The 24,364-nt window shown below is 40.4% G+C and overlaps 1 protein-coding gene across 1 annotated transcript in view; it reads left to right on the top strand.

The window, feature by feature from the left end:
- Window positions 1-12,294: 12,294 nt before the first annotated feature.
- The window catches only part of LOC109871100 (rho GTPase-activating protein 6), a 63,984-nt gene continuing 51,914 nt past the window's right edge, over window positions 12,295-24,364 (top strand). The window contains exon 1 of the mRNA XM_031806282.1: window positions 12,295-13,091. Within this exon, the coding sequence (XP_031662142.1) occupies window positions 12,663-13,091 (429 nt within the window). The 5' untranslated portion in view covers window positions 12,295-12,662. The remainder of the gene's footprint in view (window positions 13,092-24,364) is intronic.

The raw sequence follows: 24,364 nt of genomic DNA, 5'->3' as shown, positions 1-24,364 counted from the left end.
TCGGGTTACGGTTAGGAGTTAGGTTAAAGGGTTAATGGTTAGGGAAAGGGTTAGCTAAAAGAGTTAAGGTCAGGTACAGTAATATGCTAAGTAGTTGCAAAGTAGTTGAAAAGTTGCTAATTAGCTAAAGCTGGCTGTGATGAGACTTGAACACGCAACCTTTGGGTTACTAAATGTTTGTGTTATGCGCCCACCCTTCCACACCAATCAATCACCCTCCTTTTGTTTTTTACCTTAAGTAACCTTCTGTCTTATGTAACCATGCCAAACGTAACATCTCACACTAATATGAGTGTCCTGGATTTATATTTACTGTGTTGCGTTCAGTCTATGAGACCAGGCTGAGACATGAGGTGAGTTTCAAAATAGTCTTAAAAGATGCCTTTGCCTATAAAAATATGGTATTCTGTTCTATTGAAATAGCCTACATTTTCTGTATCCTAATGAAACTAAATGCAACGATATAGGCCAAATAGATTTTGTGATGTTGTTTGATATTAAATTGACTGACTAGATTGTTAAAATGTAGAGGAAAAGGCAGAATTTAAATAAACATTGGATTTTTGTGATCCGAATTTCAGAATAATTTTCATTTTCAGATGTTTTCTATTGTTCGGCCTACCCATGTGTCTCTCCTCACTTGGAAAGCCTTCTCACTGATGTCAATACCAAAGTTGATTATTGTGATTTGAATGAATTGGAATGATGTGAATTATGATAATGATGATGGTGTTGAGACCCCAGTATAGCCTAAACATTTAATCATAGGCTATTATTAATTTGTCTCTAAAATCACAATGTTTCCATTTCTTTAGTCATGTGACAAAAATTATATTTTAACTGAAACATCCAAATGTCGGCCTTGTACCAGATAATATTTTTTGGGATTGAAATGTTTTATTTTCATAAAATTCGGTATACTAAAGCCTACACTCTTATAAATAAAGGTGCCCTGTACAGTAGAACCATATAGGGTTCTTCAGGTTTGTCGCTATACGGGATACCTTTTTGGTGCTAGTTAGAACCGTTTGTTTCACATTCTTTAATAAAAGACTATTAAACAGAAAGAGGCAATTGGCTATAGTGCTGGCTTAACATTTTCCCTGCCAAATAGGCCTACAAGGAAATCGAGGAAGATGATTGAGCGAGAGGGTTTGTGTGCTGCGTAGTACTGTACCTTCCACAAAAAGTTTTGTGGAAGGTACAGTATGGATTTAAGTGGCGGGTGTTTGAGCTTTGTTTGAGCTTTGTTGCAAAAAATAAAGACATTGTTCCTTTTCAGATTTCTTTGGTGGACATTTTAATGTTCCTACAGGGGCTTTTCGAGCAGGGCCATTCATTCTCCACCCTGAAGCTATTTCAGCGTGTTATGTGGGAATTGTATGGTGCCACTCTAGGGGCTCCATCCCCTGGCAGTTCGGTTTTTAAAAGGTGTGCGCCATTTCAGGCCGGTTTCTAAACCCATTGCGCCCTTTTGGGCTTTGGCTTTTGTTTTGGATATGCTGTGTGACGCCCCCTTTGAACCGATGGAGTCTGTGAATCTGAAGATCCTCTCCTACAAGACCGCCCTGCTTGTGGCTTTGGCCTCAGCTAAACGCATTGGAGATCTCAGCGAGTTATCCGTTCACTGCTCCTGCATGCAGTTCACCCTTGGCAAATCTAAAGTGACGCTGTGTACTAATGCGGCCTTCACCCCTAAGGTCACGACTATGTCCTACAGGCCTCTAGATTTGAGATTTTTCCCATTTCATTCTGAAGAGTAACAGTTACATGTCCTGTGTCCGGTAAGAGCATTATGCACCAGGGGTCTCAGTTTGTGTGAAAAACGTTTTGTTTATTTTGCTAATCTGGCTTGTGGGAGAGCACTTTCTAAGGAGTGTCTCTCACACTGGATTCTGTTTTATGTCCTGTGTAGCTCAGTTGGTAGAGCATGGCACCAGGATTATGGGTTCGATTTCCCACAAGGGACCAGTATGAAAAAAGTATTAAAATGTAATAAGTGTGTCTGCTAAATCACTGAAATCTAAAATGATGGTGGAGGCTATTGTTCTAGTAAAAGGCAGGAATTATCTTACAGTGTACTCTCTCACTCTGCCAGCGTCTTGGGCATTGTTTAAAGGGTTGTCTGTAGGGGATATTTTGTGCTGCGGCGAATTGGGCATCACCATCCAGTTTCGTGAGGTTTTATCGCTTGGATGTCACTGCCCCAAGTGTAGCCCACAATGTCCTTATTGACAATGTCCTTGTTGTACAGAGATGAGCGATTGAAAGGGAACTTACAGTTGACTATAACTATAGCTCCCTGAAAGAGGGAAACTAAGTACAACACCTGTTCAGGGGCAGGTGAAGGGCTCGGTGAAGAGCGATACTGAGAAGAAGGAATGAATCCGTGCCTCTGGTTTATCACCTGTGGAAGGCGGGGATTCAGAGGGCACTAGCACACAAACTCCCCATAGCTGTGTTGTACCTCGTTTCCCTCCTTCTGGGAACAGTAGTTATATTCATAACTGTATGTTTTACCTTGAGGAAAGATAACTGCTAAAGCAATTGGGGAAATACTATTCAGGGTTTGTAAGGGTAGCAGGGTAATAAATAAGGATTGATAGAAGGACACAAAGCCCATGGAAGTGTAATCCTTAAGAGATTATTGAAGCACCTGTGTGTCAACAGAAGTAACATAATAAAAAAATACCCATCAAAATCCGTCAGTGGGCTCAATCCACCCCATCTGACTATGTCGGTCTTCTGCATCTGCTGTGGAAGGTGGCCGAACTACAGTGATGTTTGTCAGACCATGACACATCCCAAAAATCAGTCTTCTCACATCTATAGCGTCCGAGTGTCCGAACATCTGTAGCGTATGACAATACTCTCTGGAAAGAGGAGACGCTCACAAACATGATGGTGTTCTCCGTTCTGCTCTATGACCCCCACAAGTGTCACAGGACTCATCTGAAGGTAACCCATACAAACCAATGGAAATATGGAGGTAGTTTTGTGCCAACAAAAATAAGGGGTTAAATATGTGTCCAAAAAAACAAAAATATTTCCTGAGCTTTCTTATACCTCCTAGGTATAGTACAGACACTTCTGTTTTATTTTGATTCGATAATATTGTTGCATTTTATTTACCATTTCTTACCCTCTGAGTAGGCGATGTTTATAGTGCACATGAACATTAGCAAGACTCCCAAAGTACAACTTAATTTCCACCACCCAATAAATATGTTTGTTTGCTGTTTAAACTGTTTGGTACAGTATGTTACCGTAAATTCTAAATAAACACATGATTCTCAATTATCGGTCAATACACAGACAGATAATCAGACCGCCTGCCTCCCCGCCTTTGAGACAATGACTCCAATTGTTAGGGCAGAGACCATCTCATATTATACACAGTATGTCTGGCTCCACTCCACATTTAATTCTAAATGCCTACTGCTTCCCATTTATTCAACTAGGAAAATGATGTTGATTTGCAAGACAAGGATTGTCTTGACTTTCAAGAATACCTGAAGTTCTTTGCAAGATTCACCATCAAATTGTTTCAGATCTCTACTAGGCCTTAGTGCAAGTTACACTATGGCACGGACAGTGACGATAAGTAGACACATGAGGATTATTAGAATATGGTAAATATTTGTCAATTATTGAATTCTATCTACGCTGTTTTTTTTGTGGGCTACCTGAGACATTAAACAGATATGTGGGCAGGGCATACAGGCTGTCACCACTTTATTGATGCTCAAATTTTCATAAATGGATAATGGAAACAATTTTTCAACAAACCATATTCAACATTATATGACATTTTAGGTTTTTACGTCATTACGTCTAGCTGTTCTTATCAACACAAGACAGTTAAATGGAACACACCGTGGCAAGCAATTGTTGCATCTACTTTCTATACGAACTTCTTAAATGTTGACAAAAAATCACTGGACATGTTAAAGGAAAAATCCACCAAAAACCACTCATTATTTTAATTTTACTTTGTTAAATTACACTAATATATGAGAACAATATTTTTGGTGGAAAAAAAATAATTTGGGCGTTATAGTAAAGTTGGTAGCAACATGGTGGAAAATCATTGTGGAAATCTGTTGCAGCTCAAGTGGACTACAACATCTGCAATGCTCTCTCTATGGGCTGGCTGGCTAGCTAGAAAACGTAGCTGTAAAATTACCTAAATGAACTGCACTATCAATTTAGGAGTCTACAATCTCAACATGTTCAACCTTTAGATGGCAAAGGTAACTGTACTAAATTACTATTGCCCAGTAGCACTCACTTCTGTCATCATGAAGTGCTTTGAGAGACCCACTTCAGTTTGCTTACCACCCCAATAGATCCACAGACGATGCAATTGCCATCGCACTGCACAATGCCCTATCTGGACAAGAGGAATACCTGTGTAAGAATGCTGTTCATTGACTATAGCTCAGCATTCAACACCATAGTACTCTCCAAGCTCCTCATTAAGCTCGAGGCCCTGGGTCTGAACCCTGCCCTGTGCAACTGGGTCCTTGACTTCCTGAATGGCCGCCCCAAGTGGTGAAGGTAGGAAACAACACCTCCACTTCGCTAATCTTCAACACTTGGGCCCCACAAGGATGCATGCTCAGTCCCCTCCTGTACTCCCTGTTCACTCATGACTGCGTGGCCACACACGCCGCTAACTCAATCATCAAGTTTGCAGATGACACAACAGTAGTAGGCCTCATTACCAACAATGATGAGATAGCCTATAGGGAGGAGGTGAGGGGCCTGGGAGTGTGGTGCCAGGAAAATAACCTCTCACCCAATGTCAACAAAACAAAGGAGCTGATCCTGGACTTCAGGAAACAGCAGAGGGAGTACCAATGGGACCACAGTGGAGAAGGTGGAAAGCTTCAAGCCCCCTGCGTACACATCACAGACAAACTGAAATTGTCCACCCACCCAGACAGTGTGGTGAGGAAGGCACAACAGGGCCTCTTCAACCTCAGGAGGCTGAAGAAATTTGGCTTGGCACCTAAAACCCTCACACATTTTTACAGATGCACAATTGAGAGCATCCTGTCGGGCTGTAAACTACCTGCCCTCCAGGACACATACAACACCCGATGTCACAGGAAAGCCAAAAAGATCCTCAAGGACAACTACCACAGGAGCCACTGCTTGTTCACTCGCTATCATCCAGAACGTGAGATCAGCACAGGTGCATCAAAGCTGGGACCGAGAGACTGAAAAACAGCTTCTATCTCAAGGCCATCAGACTGTTAAATAGCCATCACTAGCACCTTAGAGGCTGCTGCCCTACATACATAGACTTGAAATCACTGGCCACTTTAATAATGGAACATTAGTCACTTTAATAATGTTTGCATATTTTGCATTACTCATCTCATATGTATATACTGTATTCTATCCTATTCTACTGTATCTTAGTCCATGCCGCTCTGACATTGCTCGCTCGAATATTTTAACATTTTTTATTTAATTCCTTTACTTTAGATTTGTGTGTATTGCGTGTTTTGTTGTGAAATTGTTAGATATCACTTGTTAGATATTATTGCACTCTTGGAACTAGAAATACAAACCTCTCGCTACTCCTGCAATAGCATCTGCTAAACAAGTGTATGTGACAAATAAAATTTGGTTTGAGATCTATGTGCCTCACAGAGTTGAGTCTGACATTCGCAACAGAGATATACTTTTGAGGAGATGGGAAACGTTGCCCATTCTGTTTCATTGGGCTGTGCGGTTCATTCTGGGCGATTCTGGGACAAGGAATGCTCTCCTCAAGGAGTGAATGGGAGTCTTTTGGGCTCTAGCTCAAAAGCTCAAAAATTAGCACGAATTTCATCAAGAGGAAGTATAACATTACAAATCTTTTCTGAGATGTGAGATAATTAACTTGCTCTCTGTCATATCGTATAGCTTTGGAATCGTGACATTACGTACTTTCAGAGGAAAATAGGAACTTTTATCAGCATATACATTGACTTTGAGAAGGTGACGATAAGCTTAGCAACCGTGTGACGCAACATGACAAGGTGAACGCGATTGGTCGACAGTCTGCTCTTTGGGGTGTTATACATTCCTCATTCATTGGATTGCTATTTCCTTTCTATAATACAGGATCTCTGGCAACGGCACCATGCAATACACCCTGGACTAAAGAGGCAGACAAATAGGAAACATGTGCTAGACCCCCCCGTTAAATTACACATTTCTCGAAGTAGGAATTTTGCAAAAAACATGATCAATAGCTCAGTCGAAAGAAGATATCCTCCTGAGTTATGACATCGTCCAGTATTGAAATCTGACACGTATGATAGACGTTTCGCAATCTAAAAGTCATATCCCTATGAACTTCCAGTTTAGTGAGAGCCACTTTATCAGAGTGCTACTTCATACCTGATGGATTTCTGTCTGTTTGAATGCTAACTCAGTTACATGTGAAAACGTAAAATGACCCAGGGAATCGACAGAACATCACTCAGAGATGCACAAAAACAATGTAACATTGAAATGGGTGAACCTTTCCTTTAATGGAAACCTAGTTGCTATAAAGCCACAAGGTGGCTCTGTTCTGTAGAGAATGAATGACATTAATGAACACTAACATCATACCAAAGGGAATGAATAACCAGTTCCAAAATTCCATCAAGATGAGTGTAATGTCAAATCACCCCAACATTAAGACTAAATTAACACAGTTTACCAACCCTGAAGCAAAACATTGGGGAAACAAGGTTTTGCTTGTGTAAAAGAGATATGGATAGATACTTTTGGTCTTGTAGTGTATGTGAACACGGAACATCTCATTCCAAAATCATGGGCATTAATATGGAGTTGGTCCCCCCCCCCCCCCCTTTCCTGCTAGAACAGCCTCCAAAATTCTGGGAAGGCTTTCCACTACATTTTGGAACATTGCTACGGGGATGTGCTTCCATTCAGCCACAAGAGCATTAGTGAGGTCTATGTTGGGCGATGAGGCCTGGCTCACAGTCGGCGTTCCAATTCCTCCCAAAGGTGTTCGATGGGGTTGAGGTCAGAGCTCTGCAGGCCGGTCAAGTTCGTCCACACCGATCTCAACAAACCATGTCTGTATGGACTTTGTGCACAGGGGCATTGCCATGCTGAAACAGGAAAGGGCCTTCCCCAAACTGTTGCAACAAAGTAGGAAGCACAGAATTGTCTAGAATGTCATTGTATACATGAGGGAACCATGAAAAACAGCCCCAGACCATTATTCCTCCTCCACCAAACTTTATAGTTGGCACTATGCAATGGGGCAGGTAGCGTTCCCCTTGGCATCCGCCAAACCCAGATTAGTCCGTCAGATGACAGATGGTGAAGCGTGATTCATCACTCCAGAGAATTAGTTTCCACTGCTCCAGAGTTCAATGGCGGCGAGCTTTACACCACTCTAGCTGATGCTTTGCATTGCACATGATGATCTTAGGCTTGTGTACGGCTGCTTGGCCATGGAAACCCATTTCATTAAGCTCCCGACGAACCGTTTTTGTGCTGATGTTGCTTCCAGAGGCAGTTTGGAACTCGGTAATGAGTGTTGCAACCGAGAACAGACAATTCTTACACGCTACGATCTCATTTTAACACTCGGCGGTCCCATTCTGTGACCTACCACTTCGCGGCAGAGCTGTTGTTGCTCCTAGACATTTCCACTTCACAATAACAGCTCTTACAGTTGACCGGGGCAGCTCTAGGAAGGCAGAAATTTCACGAACTGACTTGGAAAGGTGGCATCCTATGACGGTGCCACGTTGAAAGTCACTGAGCTCTTCAGTAAGGCCATTCTACTGCAAATGTTTGTCTATGGAGATTGCATGGCTGTGTGCTCGATTTTAAACATCTGCCAGCAACGGATATGGCTGAAATGGCCAAATCCACTTATTTGATGCGGTGTCCACATACCTTTGTATATATTGTGTACTGTATGTCCATATTTCCCGTAGTTTTCCCATTCATAAGGGACTGTTATTGTTGGATGTTTATGTTTAACCTGTGGATCCTAAACGGCTTCAGATATACAGCAAATATATGTACATTTTACATTTAAAACTTGTACTACTTTGGACAGGGAAGTGCATGGTGCCATAGAGTACACAGTTGTCCCATACAGTGTCCAACTCTACCCATAGCCTATAGATCGGTAGGTTAAGAAGGTCAATGGCTGTAAGCTCCTCAAAAAGTCCTCGAGGGCCTGCTTTTTCTCCATCCCTAGCAAATACAGCTGATTAATCTAATTGCATTATAAACTGAAGTTCATGATTAGGTGATTATTGGAGTCAGGTGTGTTATCTGCAGCTGGGGTAAAACTGTGACACCAATCAGGCCCTGCTAGAGGGAATGACATAATGGGAAGTCTGATTGGAACATTCAGGGGTCTTACTCTAAACCTTGTGAGCAAATAAGTGTCTCAAACGAGAAACAACTCTTATAATCTCTTCTGGTATCTGTTAGTGGTTTCCAGTATCTGATTAATGTTAATCAGAGCTATACAGTCCTGGTTCACAAGCTATGTTATCAGATGTGTCCTTTCCCTAGGGTTTACACAGGAAGAGACTGTTCCTATATTTGACAAACGTCTCAGCAGCAGCAGCTTTACTCGAAGGGAAAAAGGCTCTGCCAAAGTTGACATGCTGGTGAGCTAAGTGGCGAGTTTGAATCCAGACAGAGCAAAATGATAACATATTAAAGGAATTATTGTGCTACCTTTGGAAATGGCTATATCATTCAGTCATTTCAAATTTTTTAAGATATATTTCATAAGGCCTTCTTTTGAGGGCCTTGTTTTACCATAATACAGTGACCAGAAAGTCACATTATGCTGGCTTGCAAAGTGATGTGTAATTCCTATTGGAGTACCTGAGTGGGGATATCCAACTTTTTTTTCCGCTACCTGCATTCAGAATGACTGTCAGGGTTGAGAAGACTAAGATGTGAGATTACCTTTAACATCTAAACTGGAACAATCATTTCAGTAACAGGTGCAATAAGTCCAATTAGAAGATTGGAATAGTTTAGAAAATGTATGTTATTTGTATTTTAGAAGCATAAGATCAATTAATCAATCGACCTGCAATAGATCATACTGGGAAATATGATAATGATGGGCATGGTTTTGGTTCAACTGGTTATTAGCGCCAGTGGTGTAAAGTACTTTAGTAAAAATACTTTCAAGTATTACTTAAGTAGTTTCTTTGGTTATCTGTACTTTACTTTACTATTTATATTTTTGACAACTTTTACTTTTACTTCACTACATTCCTAGAGAAAATATGTACTTTTTACACCATACATTTTCCCTGACACCCAAAAGTACTCGTTACATTTTGATTGCTTAGCAGGACAGTAAAATGGTCTAATTCACACACTTATCAAGAGAACATCCCTGGTCATCCCTTCTGCATCTGATATGCCCCCCCCCCCCCCCCCCCCCCCCCCCCAAGGCAGCAGCTACTCTTCCTGGGGTCCGGCAAAATTAAGGCAGTTATACAATTTTAAGAACATTACAATACATTCATAACCGATTTCACATCACACTAAGTGTGTGCCCTCAGGCCATTACTCCACTACCACATATCTACAGCACAGCATGTGTGTGTATGCATGTGTCTGTGCCTATGTTTGTGTTGCTTCACAGTCCCTGTTGTTCCATAAGGTGTATTTTGATCTGTTTAATAAAGAATCTGATTCTACTGCTTCCATCAGTTACCTGATGTGGAATAGAGTTCCATGTGGTCATGGCTCTATGTAGTACTGTGCACCTTCCATTGTCTGCTTTGGACTTGGGGACTGTGAAGAGACCTCTGGTGGCATGTCTTGTGGGGTATTTTTTTTTTAACCTTTATTTCACTAGGCAAGTCAGTTAAGAACATATTCTTATTTTCAATAATGGCCTAGGAACAGTGGGTTAACTGCCTGTATGCACGAGGGTCCGAGCTGTCTGCTGGCCTTTTGATACTTAAGTATATTTAAAACCAAATACTTTTAGATCTTTACTCAAGTACTATTTTACTGGGTGATTTTCACTTTTATTTGAGTCAATTAAGGTATCTTTACTTTTACTCAAGTATTACGATTGGGTACTTTTTCTTCCACTGATTAACGCCAACACTACACTGTAAAATTTACAGTAATGTAGTCTTAATTTAACACTTGAATCAACACTGGAAATGTTACAATAAAAAATCTAAACTAGTTAAAGCTGGTACATGTAACTTTTTGTGTGACTGACCAAATTCACATAGAAAGGTGAGTTATAGATCTGTCATTCTAATTGAAAGCAAGTCTAGAAAGCAGTATATCTATTCTCTGTGTGCTATTTCTATGCTTCCCGTTCTTAAGTTACAATTTTGTGTCTTTTACTTGAGGTTTTGTACACCAGCATCAAACAGCAGAAAATGCAATAGTTTTGGTTATGTAAAATATATTTCACAGCTTGCTTGTTTTGTCACATAAACTAAAATTAGGTGAATTGTTTGAATTTTAGCCACTATGAAATGTTGGAGAGATTTTTGCATGGTGTATCTTTAAAGGCCCAATGCAGACCAATCTCAATTTCAAATAATTTCAAATATTAAGAACCTTACTGTGATTGTTTTACATAGAAAATTGTTAAAAGGAAACAAAAATACACTATAAAAATACAAGTATATGGATGCCCCTTCAAATTCACCCGTTGCTGACAGCTGTATGAAATCGAGCACACAGCCATGCAATTATTATAGACAAACATTGGCAGTAGAATGGCCTATACTGAATAGCTCAGTGACTTTCAATGTGGCACCGTCATAGGATGCCACCTTTCCAACAAGTCAGTTAGTCAAATTTCTGCCTTGCTAGATTTTCCCCAGTAAGTGCTGTTATTGTGAAGTGCAAATGTCTAAGAGCAACAACAGCTCAGCCGCGAAGTGGTAGGCCACACAAGCTCACAGAACGGGACTGCCGAGTGCTAAAGTGCATCTTTCCTCGGTTGCAACACTCGCTACCAAGTTCCAAACTGCCACTGGAAGCAACATCAGCACAATAACTGTTTGTCAGGAGCCGCACACAAGCCTAAGATCACCATGCGCAGTGCTAAGCATCGGCTGGAGTGGTGTAAAGCTCGCAGCCATTGGATTCTGGAGGAGTGGAAACGTGTTCACCATCTGGCAGTCCGACGGACGAATCTGGGTTTGGCGGATGCCAGGAAAACGCTACCTGCCCGAATGCATAGTGTTAATTATAAAGTTTGGTGGCAGAGGAATAATGGTCTGGGGCTGTTTTTCATTGTTTGGGCTAGGCCCCTTAGCTCCAGTGAAGGGAAATCTTAACGCTACAGCATACAATGACATTCTAGACAATTCTCCAGGGAAGGGAAATCTTAACCCTACAGCATACAATGACATTCTTGACCATTCTGTGCTTCCAACTTTGTGGCAACAGTTTGGGGAAGGCCCTTTCCTTACAGAAATGGTTTGTCAAGATCGATGTGGAAGTACTTGACTGGCCTGCACAGAGCCCTGACCTCAACCCCATTGAACACCTTTGGGATGAAACGCCGACCACGAGCCAGGCCTAATCACCCAACATCAGTGTCCAACCTTACTAATGCTCTTGTGGCTGAATGGAAGCAAGTCCCTCGGCAATGTTCCAACATCTTGTGGAAAGCCTTCCAAAAGATTGGAGGCTGTTATAGCAGCAAAGGGGGACCAACTCCATATTAATGCCCATGATTTTGGAATGATATGTTTGACGAGCAGGTGTCTACATACTTTTGGCCATGAAGTGTAGCTTCTTAGCAAAGAGCAATTTCTCAAGCAATAATTTTACTAGGACTGTCTGGGAGTAGTCTGAGTGGGGAGGGGAAAACTGTAAACTAGCTGTTATTGGCAGAGGTTTTGAACTATATTATTTGTCTATCAACTAATAAACCGCCTGGTGATGTCACCAGGCAGGCCAAAACTCAATCCCACTAAAATAGGCTGGAATTTCAGGCGCTATTTTCAAACAGCTTTTACACTAAAAGGGTATTATCATCATTTTTACAATTCCACAGTATTATTCCAACAGTGTGTTTATAAAACAATATATATTAAACAAAAAATTCACGTTTTGACTGCACTGGGCCTTTAACACTGGCCAATTTGCTGTATGCTAATAAATAGTTATCCACGGAACCTTAAGAACTGAGGAAGAACCTTCATTTTTTCTTCAGTGTACCCCACAAAACCACATCTTATTCTATTCCAATATATTTCATGGATGCGAAATCACATTTAATTATGACGGTGGCGGGACTGGGAGTAGAGCGGTTTTCATGCGATGAGTCAGATGCATGCATCTATTTCTTATTACTCAGAGGGGCGAAGCTTGGTGACACGCATGAGTCCACGGTTGTGAAACTATACTACCATCCCTGTTCTTGTAAATTATGAAAAGGAAGAACTAACAAAGAAGAACTATAGCTGAGCGAATTACTTTTGTTTGTGGGTTTTCTTGGTTGAATATCAGGGTCGTATGGGGCGCAACAGGTAGCCAGCCTTACCACTGAGAATGGAAGGCGTGTGATTATGTTTATTCAAGGTAACCATTTAATCTCTGATCGCTTTAATGAACTCGATATAGTAGCCTAGGTTACTTTGTGAAACGTTAAGAATAACGATATGTCCGCGCACGGGTTGCTGAGCAGCGTTTTCTCATGCTCCTCGCAAACATCCGAAACAAGGTCCAAACGGAGACTGAGAAAGACTATAAGTTTGGACCCAGCTTTGATAAAGCGCGATGGGACTGAACCGGATGGGACATCTGGTCAAGCAGATGATCAAAAGTCGCTCCGAGCCTCAAACGAAAGCCTCTCCAAACTAGACGCGCGCCTTACTACAGCCGGAGTTAAACACTGTCAATCTGCATCCTCAAGCCTGTCAATATACTTGGATACTTCTGTCCATTTCGACAATGATTCAAAAGCCACTAAAAGAAGCCCCTATACTCCAACCGGAAGCTCAAGCACTTTATTTTCACCTAGAAAGTGGCTTCAAAAGAAGCCATCTCCACCATCCATCCCTCATTCAAATGCTGCATGGAAATCTGAAGTAAGCAAGTCTTAAAATTACAGTTTTATTGATGCTGTTGATGATGATGGTGATCACGATTATATTCTTGTTGATCAAACTGTCCATGATGTAGACAACAGGTTGTATTACACAGCGATAAGCACGTGAATGAAGGTGATGATGATGTTGATTATGATTGAAGGTCGAGGTGGAAGTAGTGGTATGGTGACATGGCCACCTAGTTTTACAGTGCAACAGTCAATTACAAGGTTCAAAAACATGTATAGAGTCATAGTAATATTTACACCTGTTTTCCTGGGAAATTCCCATTCTATCTTTCAATTGTATATTTGTTGTGACATGTCTGAAACACTCACAATTGAGCAATAGGATGTCAATTAGACAGTATGATGTCACCACAAACTGCTGTCTGACAAAGGTGGATGTGCCATGTCAAAAACCTGTAGCCTATAGCTGTATAGCCTATAGAAACTGTAGTTATAGCCTATAGTCCCTTAACATTTACCAAATGTTGTTACATTACAGGCTTATTCTAAAATGTAATAAATTGCTTTTCCCCTCTTCAATCTACACACAACTCTCATAATGACAAAGCAAAAATTGGTTTTTAGAAATTTTTGGAAATTTATAAAAAAAAAACACAGAATTGTTATATTTACTTAAGTATTCAGGCCCTTTACTCGGTGCTTTGTTGAAGCACCTTTGGCAGTGATTACAGCCTCGAGTCTTCTTGGGTATGACGCTACAAGCTTGGCACACCTGTATTTGGGGAGTTTCTCCCATTCATCTCTGAAGATCCTCTCAAGCTCTGTCAGGTTGGATGGGGAGTGTCGCTGCACAGTTATTTTCTGGATGGCAGGTAGCCTGGCGGGTAGGAGTGTTGGGCAATGAACCGAAAGATTGCTGGATCGAATCTCCAAGCTGTTGTTCTGCCCCTGAGCAAGGCAGTTAACCCACTGTTCACTGGGTGCCTGATGACCTGAATGTCCCCCGCACCAGAGGGGTTGTGTTAAATGCAGATGACACAATTTAGTTGTACAACTGACTAGGTATCCCCCTTTCCCTCTCCAGAGATGTCTGATCAGGTTCAAGTCCAGGCTTGGCCTGGGCTACTCAAGGACATTCAGAGACTTGTCCCTAAGCCACTCCTGTGTTGTCTTGGCTGTGTTGTTGTCCTGTTGGAGGGTGAACCTTCGCCCCAGTCTGAGGTCCTGTGTGCTTTGGAGCAGGTTTCCATCAAGGATCTTTTTGTATTTTGCTCCATTCATCTTCCCCTCGATCCTGACTCGTCTCCCAGTGGGTGGGGAAATATATTAATGAGCTCGCCTTGACTGACAGCTCTTTGAAATGCCTATGTCAAGCAATGAGGATGCAGTGAGCAGATTGCCGTAAAAATAATCTCAAGCTAATTTGGTGATACACAAAGCAACTCAACCAACATTAAATTTGCATCAACTATATATACAGTTTATTTATCTTTTTTTATATCTCCCATTTGGCATGTCTCTTGTGATGCGGTTCACAGTAACTAACTAAGACCAAACACAGAGGAAAGGGCAAAAATACAAGTATCTTTCCCATAGATAAATAGGGTAAACTTTATATTTGCTGACACACTACAGTCAAATTTTGGCACCAGTAGCTATTTATACCATGCCCATCTCCAAACACGCCTTCTCAGATGTTGGTTACAAAGCGGTACTTATTTAAATTCTGTAAGAGAATATTGTGGTACATTTGGTGTATTAAAATGAGAGTTCAGGTGATGTCACCTTGCCCCCTTAATAATGAATCCAAGTGTTTGACATGGACCAGTAACCTTCTAATCAAACTTTATCAATGTCATAGTAAGTCATTTTTCATACTTTGGTCATCATACCTTCATCTGGTTACCTTCAAATATCATCCAAATCATTAAAACATGATTTAGACTGTTATTGACCTTTAATTGTTAAGTTCTTAAAAATGATTGCACAACTTACAATGTCAAAAGAAGTGCTCAACCTTCATCTTCTTCTTCTTATTCTTCTTCTTCATGTTGCTTTCTGGCAGACTAGATGGTATGATGTGTATTGCTGCCTTTCACAAGCTAGGTTCCAATTCAATTTGCGACAAATTTTCCATTTGAATATTTTAAAGTCTGCATAAAACAATTTGCACGTTTTCCCAACGGAGATGGGTTTCCATCCAACTGATTTTTTTTCACCACCGTGTGAAATTCATCATCATTTATTTAATCTGTAGCCAAATAAACTGCATGCTTTCCCGAGTCGTAGTGGGAGGACCACACAACAAATGACATCACAAAAAGATCCCACCATGTCGAACGAACAAATTGTCTTTCGACATTTAGAAAATTGTACCGGCATTTGATGTTTCCATCAGCCCAGTCGTGACCTTTTTCATGCATCAGGTAATTAATCTGTATGAAGTGGTTGGATGGAAACATGGGTCTTTGGAAAGTGTATAGCACATTTGTTCACAAAAAAAGGGGAAATGGGGAAAGAAAGGAAATTGTACTGTCATTATTACTATGCGGTTAAAGTACATATTGTCAGCCTTTATTTGAGGTTATTTTCATATCACGGTGAACTGTTTAGAAATTACACCACTTTCTGTACATAGTCCCCCCATTTTAGGGGACCAAAAGTATTGAAACAAATTCACTTACTGTATGTGTATTAAATTCGTTTTAAAATGTTTAGTATTTGGTCCCCTATTCCTAGCACTCAATGCTTACGTAAAACGTATGACTCTACAAGCTAAGAGGTTGTGAGTTCACATCCTAGGTGTGGTTGAGTACCAAAGTGTGCTAAGCAATGTTGAGGTCAATGAATGTTTTTAATGTTATATTGTTTTTGTGTAACTCTGAGCTACTGTACCAGTCAAAAGTTTGGACACACCTACTCATTCCAGTGTTTTTCCCATTATTTATTTTTATTTTTTCTACATTGTATAAAAATAGTGAATACATCAAAACTATTAAATAACACATATGGAATCATGTAGTAACCAGAAAAGTGTTGAACAAATCAAAATATATTTGAAATTCTTCAAAGTAGCCACCCTTTGCCTTGATGACAGCTTTGCACACTCTTGGCATTCTCTCAATGACCTTCATGAGATGGTCACCTGGAATGAATTTCAATTAACAGGTGTGCCCTGTTAAAAGTTAATTTGTTGGAATTTCTTTCCTTCTTAATGCGTTTGAGCTAATCAGTTGTGTTGTGACAAGGTAGGAGTGGTATACAGAATATAGCCCTATTTGATAAAAGACAAAGTCCATATTATGGCAAGAACAGCTCAAATAAGCAAAGACAAACGACAGTCCATCATTACTTTAATCCAGAAAATGTCAAGAACTTTGAAAGTTTCTTCAAGTGTAGTCGCAAAAACCATCAAGCACTCTGAAACTGGCTCTCACGAGGACCGCCACAGGAAAGGAAGACCCAGAGTTACATCTTCTGGAGAGAAGTTCATTAGAGTTACTAGCCTCAGAAATTGCAGCCCAAATAAATGCTTCACGGAGTTCAAGTAACAGACGCATCTCAACATCAACTGTTCAGAGGAGACTGCATGAGTCAGGTCTTCCTGGTCGAATTGCAGCAAAGAAACCATTACTAAAAGACACCAATATGAAGAAGAGACTTGATTGGGCCAAGAAACACAAGCAATGGACATCAGACCGGTGGAAATCTGTCCATTGGTCTGATGAGTCCAAATTTGAGATTTTTTGTTCCAACCGCCATGTCTTTGTGAGACGCAGAGTAGGTAAATGGATCTCTGCATGTGTGGATCCCACCGTAAAGTATGGAGGAGGAGGTATGATGGTGTCGGGGCTTTGCTGGTTACACTATTAGTGATTTATTTATAATTCAAGGCCAACTTAACCAGCATGGCTACCACAGCAATCTGCAGCGATACACCATCCCACCTGGTTTGTGCTTAGTGGGGCTATCATTTGTTTTTCAACAGGACAATGACCCAACATACACCTTCAAGCTGTGTAATTCTATTTGACCAAGGAAAGTGATGGAGTGCTGCACTAGATGACCTGACCTCAACCCAATTTGAGATTTGGAGTGAAGGAAAAGCAGCCAACAAGTGCTCAGCATATGTGGGAACTCCTTCAAGACTGTTGGAAAAGCTTTCCTCATGAAGCTGGTTGAGAGAATGTCAAGAGTGCACAAAGCTGTCATCAAGGCCAAGGGTGGCTACTTTGAAGAATCTCAAATATAAAATATATTTTGATTTATTTAACACTTTTTTTGGTTACTACATGATTCCATATGTGTTAATTCATAGTTTTGATGTCTTCACTGTTATTCTACAATATAGAAAATATTAAAATAAAATAAAATCCTTGAATAAGTAGGTGTTTCCAAACGTTTGACTGGTACTGTATGTTCTATCGATTTCCGAGTCATTTCATGTTTTCATGTGTATCTGAGCTATTGGCATTCAAGCAGACAGAAATTTGTCTGGTATGATTTAGCATTGCAAAAATGCTGCTCTCACTACACTGGAATTGAAAAGGAATACGATTTTTTTATTTTCGAAAACATCGCTCATGCATGTCAGATTTCAATACTGGCTGATGTCATAACACGAGAGGTTCCCTTCTCTCAAATAAGCCACTCTTCAGGTTGAACATGATGAGATTATTAACTCCTAAATTGTTTTTAGGTTATTTTACATCTAACTAGCTCCTTCACATGCTGATATTAACTTTGGTATTACTGTGTGTAGCTACCTTTACTAGCTAGCTTGTCAACCAGGCCATAGACAGCATTGCATTGTGGGTTTTGTAGTTGATGTGCGCTGCAACAGATTTCGAAAATGATTTTCACATTGCTACCAACCTTATTATAACGACAAAATTAGACATTTGTTCACAAAAAAACATTGTGTTATTTAACACTGTAAATTACATGAATTAGTGATTGTGGGTATATTTTTTTCCTTTAAATTCCATTCAATTCAGAAAGTAAACCAAAATACAATTCCTAATTTTAAGCTCTTGAAAATAAATAAATACACATTTCTGTGTACTTCCTGAAAACAGTTTGTTGTTCTATATTTACACAGAAAATACAGTTAAGCTGTAGAAATGCATTAAACGTTGTTTTCACTATTTTCACCGCAACTCAGTAGCCGGTAACTTACTGTAAAATTACAGGATTTTTAAAAACAGTTTGTTGCATAAGCACCTCTACAGTATTTTATAAGTTTAAATACAATTTCATTGGAGGCATGCCAAGTTAATTTGCAGGAAGGGTGTATTGCGATTGACAGTAAATATATAGCAATACACTAATACAGTATCCTATTACTGTAGACATTTACCATATAATGACTGTAAAATTACCACGCAATTAACAGCAATGGATAAGTGTAGTTACATGTTATCATGTGTTATCAATGTGTTTTTGGAACACTTCACGTGATCATGTTTTCAAATGTGTAATTCAATGTGTTATTGTGGTTCAGCTAAATTACCCTCATCAATCTAAACACAGTACCCCATAATGACGAAGCAAAAACAGGTTTTTAGACATTTTTGCAATTTTATAAAAAATGTAAAACTGAAATATCACATTTACATAAGTATTCAGACCCTTTACTCAGTACTTTGTTGAAGCACCTTTGGCAGGGATTACAGCCTTGAGTCTTCTTGCTAGAAACTTGGCACACCTGTATTTGGGGAGTTTCTCCCATTCTTCTCTGCAGATTCTCTCACGCTCTATCAGGTTGGATGGGGAGAGTTGTTGCACAGCTATTTTCAGGTCTCTTCAGAGATGTCCGGCCTCTGGCTGGGCCACTCAAGGACATTCAGAGACTTGTCCCGTAGCCACTCCTGCGTTGTCTTGGCTGTGTTCTTAGGGTTGTTGTCCCGTTGAACCTCCGCCCAAGTCTGAGGTCCTGAGCTCTCTGGAGCAGGTTTTCATCAAGGATCTCTCTGTACTTTGCTCCATTCATCTTTCCCTCGATCCTGACTAGCTTCTCAGTCCCTGCCACTGAAAAACATTCCCACAGCATGATGCTTGCCACCAACATGCTTCACCGTTGGGATGGTGCCAGGTTTCCTCCAGACGTGATGCTTGGACTTCAGGCCAAAGATTTTAATCTTGGTTTCATCAGACCAGAGAATCTTGTTTTTCATGGTCTAAGAGGCATTTAGGTACTTTTTTGGCATACTCCAAGCGGACTGTCATGTGCCTTTTACTGAGGAGTGTCTTTCCGTCTGGCCACTCTACCATAAAGGCCTTGAGTGTATTTTTAACAAAGCTGAGATTTACTTTGAAGTCCAAAGTGTAGAAATCCGTTATGGACACAGACAGGGTGGCATAGCAGGAGGATAAGAATGCCGTGACTCATTTTTGTTTGCAGAGCATCACCTGTGAAATCTGATGTGAACATTTTAATCCACATGTGAAACTTCATGTGAAATGTCACATTTGAAGCATTCCAAAAACACATGGTTTCGCATGATTTGACATGTGAAAATCCACATCATAACAAGATAGCTTTGCACACTCTTGTGCATGACATGGAAACGTCACGTAAAATCATGTGTTTTTTCCGTAAGAGTGGAACTAAAGAGGATTCTACCTGGAAACTAAAAGGGGTCTCCTATGGGGACAGCCTAAGGGCCCTTTTGGAACCCTTTTCTCAGAGTGTAGCGGCATGTCCTACTCTGAGTTGGTCACCCTTTGACCCTGGATTTAAATATTCTTTGTTGTAAGAATGTGCAGAATGTGCAGTACAGATCTGTGCTGGTAACAAGTGTAGCTTCTACTCACCTGTTCCCAAGACACATCAGTGCTTTAGGATCATGAAAGTGTCTGACAAGACAGTTATTGTTGTTGCTGCTGCAGCTCAGCTACATTTAGCAGGTGAATTGATCTGCCATGTGCGACATGGGACTGGAGTAAGTATTGCTAATTTAATGATGGTCTTAGCCAAGGAGAGAGGCTTTACTGGTGTCATGTCATAATGTCACACTACTCTGGAGCTCTTGTCATACACAAACCCTTAGGTCACTAAGGGTAATTCAGACTTAACAAAAGCAGAAGGCTGTTCACTTCTTGTAGGTTGTTTAATGCCGAAGATGCCTTTTTACAGTATTATTTAGAGTGTCCAACAGCCATGAGAAGCCAGAACAGCTCACTAATTCAGTGGCAATCCTTGAAGGTGAATGATAAATGGAGCGATTCCTGTGCACATCAAGTCCCAGTAGCAGCACGACCCTAAGAAGGTATCCACGGGTGTACTGTTTATTTAGCATTACCAAGATGTATTGAAAGGGTGACATTATGATAGGTTTTAATGAAGACCAGGCTTCTGGTTTCTTCATACCACAGTCATCAGCAAGGGCTCCGAACCCAAAGCCAGATCCCTCAGAAATGTAATCACTGTAAATACAATTGAGACTGATTAATAGCAAGGGGGAGTAGGTCTATGACAGTGGAATACTTAATAGGATTTATTGTGCCATTGGGACTGTATATCTTACATGGTGCTCATGCTCTGAAAATCGACTGCCAGTGTTTACAACACCACATTGAAGTTGATTAGTGGGCTTTATGTATATTTCCTTGTGTTATATCTAGGTAACATTTAAGTAAATGTTGTGTTGCCTTAAAACACTGATTCAAAATGGAATCTACATGATGAATCAATTAAGTTTGTCTTCTGGATTAAAATTAGCTATTTAATAATAGTTGAAAGCTCTTGGGAGTGTGAGTCAAGTGCCAGTGCTACCATTTGCTTCATTGCCCAAGAATGTGGTAGAACAGCAGAGGCCAATCCAGACTACAGTTTAGCCAGTTCAGTTAAGATGAGGGCACCTTGGTGTGAGATTCTACAGATTCACATGACCATGGTCAAGTCCGTAAACTGACAAGACTAACAAACTTTAGGTACAGTTGAAGTCGGAAGTTTACATATACCTTAGCCAAATACATTTAAACTCAGTTTTTCACAATTCTTGACATTTAATCTTAGTAAAAATTCCCTGTCTTAGGTCAGTTAGGATGACCACTTTATTTTAAGAATGTGAAATGTCAGAATAATAGTAGAGTGATTTATTTCAGCTTTTATTTCTTTCATCACATTCCCAGTGGGTCAGAAGTTTATATACACTCAATTAGTATTTGGTAGCATTGCCTTTAAATTGTTTAACTTAGGTCCAACATTTTGGGTAGCCTTCCACAAGCTTCCCACATTAAGTTGGGTGAATTTTGGCCCATTCCTCCTGACAGAGATGGTGATCGCACACGCTGTTTCATTTCTGCCCACCAATTTTCTATGGGATTGAGGTTAGGGCTTTGTGATGGCCACTCCAATAGCTTGACTTTGTTGTCCTTAAGCCATTTTGCCACAACTTTGGAAGTATGCTTGGGTTCATTGTCCATTTGGAAGACACATTTGCGACCAAGCTTTAACTTCCTGACTGATGTCTTGAGATGTTGCTACAATATATCCACGTAATTTTCATCCCTCATGATGCCATCTATTTTGTGATGTACACCAGTCCCTCCTGCAGCAAAGCACCCCCACAACATGATGCTGCCACCCCCGTGCTTCACTTTTGGGATGGTGTTCTTCGGCTTGCAAGCATACCCCTTTTTCCTTCAAACATAACGATGGTCATTATGGCCAAACAGTTATATTTTTGTTTCATCAGACCAGAGGACATTTCTCCAAAAAGACTATATTTGTCCCAATGTGCAGTTGCAAACTGTAGTCTGGCTTTTTTATGGCGGTTTTGGAACAGTGGCTTCATCCTTGCTGAGCGGCCTTTCAGGTTATGTCAATATAGGACTTGTTTTATTGTGGATATAGATACTTTTGTACCTGCTTCCTCCAGCATCTTCACAAGGTCCTTTGCTGTTGTTCTGGGATTGATTTGCACTTTGCGCACCAAAGTACATTCATCTCTAGGAGACAGAACTCGTCTCCTTCCTGATCGCTATGACGGCTGCGTGGTCCCATGGTGTTTATACTTGGGTACTATTGTTTGTACAGATGAACGTGGTACCTTCAGGCGTTTGGAAATTGCTCCCAAGAATGAACCAGACTTGTGGAGGACTACACAATTTTTTTCCTGAGGTCTTGGCTGATTTCTTTAGATTTTCCCATGATGTGAAACAAAGATGCACTGAGATTGAAGGTAGGCCTTGAAACACATCCACTGACTCAAATGATGTCAATTAGCCTATCAGAAGCTTCTAAAGCCATGACATCATTTTTGTGAATTTTCCAAACTGTTTAAAGGCACAGTCAGCTTAGTGTATGTAATCTTCTGACCCACTGGAATTGTGATACAGTGAATTATAAGTGAAATTTTCTCTCTGTATCAATTGTTGGAAAAATGACTTGTGTCAAGCACAAAGTAGATGTTCTAACCGACTTGCCAAAACTATAGTTTCTTAACAAGAAATTTGTGGAGTGGTTGAAAAACAAGTTTTAATGACTCCAACCTAAGTGTATGTAAACTTCCGACTTCAACTGTACATGTCATTTCAGGTCAATAACCACAGTCACGTGTTAGGTCCCAAGGTGTCATAATATGCGACTGTGGTTGTTTGTTCCTGCTGTATCTAAGAGACTTTGGACTGACCCAATAACAACAGTGAAGTCAGTTTGACATTGTTTTCCCCGTTGTATGAAACCCTGCACCGCAGCCCCCTACTTACAGCCTGCAGTTCCCTCTTTCTCTCCTTTGATTAGATGTACAGTATGTCCTGTAACCCCTGGTCTTTGTTTAGGACAAAGGAACTGCAGTATGTGACGCTTTCCATTGGGTTGTTAAAGGTTCAGACCAAGATCTAGGAGTCGTTACAATGTCCACAGATATTCTGTTTCTGTAAGGTACATTCATTTGGCTTACGTAATGTCCACTTCACCTAGATGTACCATGCATGTACACTAAATGTGGTCTCTTAAGTGGATGTTCAATGCATCATTGTATAGTTTCCAGATAGAGAGCTCTATTTTTAGCAAACCTAATGCAATGGTAAACCTTAGCGCTGGCGATACCGCTATAGGTCCGGGGATGCCGTGATACGTAAATGTTTCTAAATATGAGTGTCACTGGATCCTCTCATCTCCCTCTCCATGATGGGCATATAACCCATCCATGTAGGCTTTTACGCACATCCAAATCCTAAATGATAACAGGGGCTGGCTAAAATAATGTCAAATAGCCTACAGAGATGAAAAGGGGATGTCCGCTCACTGTTTTGCTGCTCCCAAACTTGATATTTTAATAAAGCTTAGGGGATTAAAATTTATTTCAAAGTGATCTCACGAGCCTAACCCTTAATTGTCTTGACTACGCAGCGAATGCATTGGGCGCATCCCACAAAATAAATGCCTTAATTGTGAGGAGAGAACGCTTGGTTTTTAATCACATTAAACAAAATTGGGGGGAAATCTTTCTGTTGTATTTATCGCTTTGGTGCAATTTTCACAAGAGTGTGGTACATTTTCACAAGAGTGTGGTACATTTTCACAAGAGTGTGGTACATTTTCACAAGAGTGTGGTACATTTTCACAAGAGTGTGGTACATGTTCACAAGAGTGTGGTACATGTTCACAAGAGTGTGGTACATGTTCACAAGAGCGCGGTACATTTTCACAAGAGAGTGGTACATTTTCACAAGAGCGCGGTACATTTTCACAAGAGTGTGGTACATTTTCACAAGTGTGTGTGGTACATTTTCACAACTCTTAGTACAAAACTCAAAACGGATCTTCTAAAAGGCAGTTATTTCAAACCTCTAAGTACATTTTCAATTGAATACTAAATACAACACACAAAATCATACAGTCACTTTTACACCAAACTTAATCAGTGTTTCATTGCAATACATGTTCATATAATGTCCATTCACAATGCAATGATCACATTACTTTTGATATGATTATCTTCTCTTTTGTTAAAATACATTTGACTATTACGTAATCCGACTGCTCTTAATTCATGATCACCTAACCATTTGGTACACCTATAGATTTTACATCAGGAGGCCCTGAAGCCCAAGGCAAAAAAACAAAAACATAGACTCTTGGAATTATCTCGCTTGAATGACTTAGTATCTCGTTTCAACAAAAGTATTTTTACTAAGTCGAGACACTAAATTGACCGTATTACCGCCACACCAGCGATCACGACTCATGACGGCAGTCAAATTCAAAGGCTTCTTTCTCCAAGCTCTGATGCTGCTGATGGTCATCAGTAGTGATGGATTCTGGGTTCTGACTCCTGAACTTGGAATAGTGTT

The sequence above is a fragment of the Oncorhynchus kisutch genome, linkage group LG26 (assembly GCF_002021735.2).
Source record: "Oncorhynchus kisutch isolate 150728-3 linkage group LG26, Okis_V2, whole genome shotgun sequence".
Lineage (NCBI taxonomy): Eukaryota > Metazoa > Chordata > Actinopteri > Salmoniformes > Salmonidae > Oncorhynchus > Oncorhynchus kisutch.
This window is presented reverse-complemented; position numbering and strand designations above follow the sequence as displayed.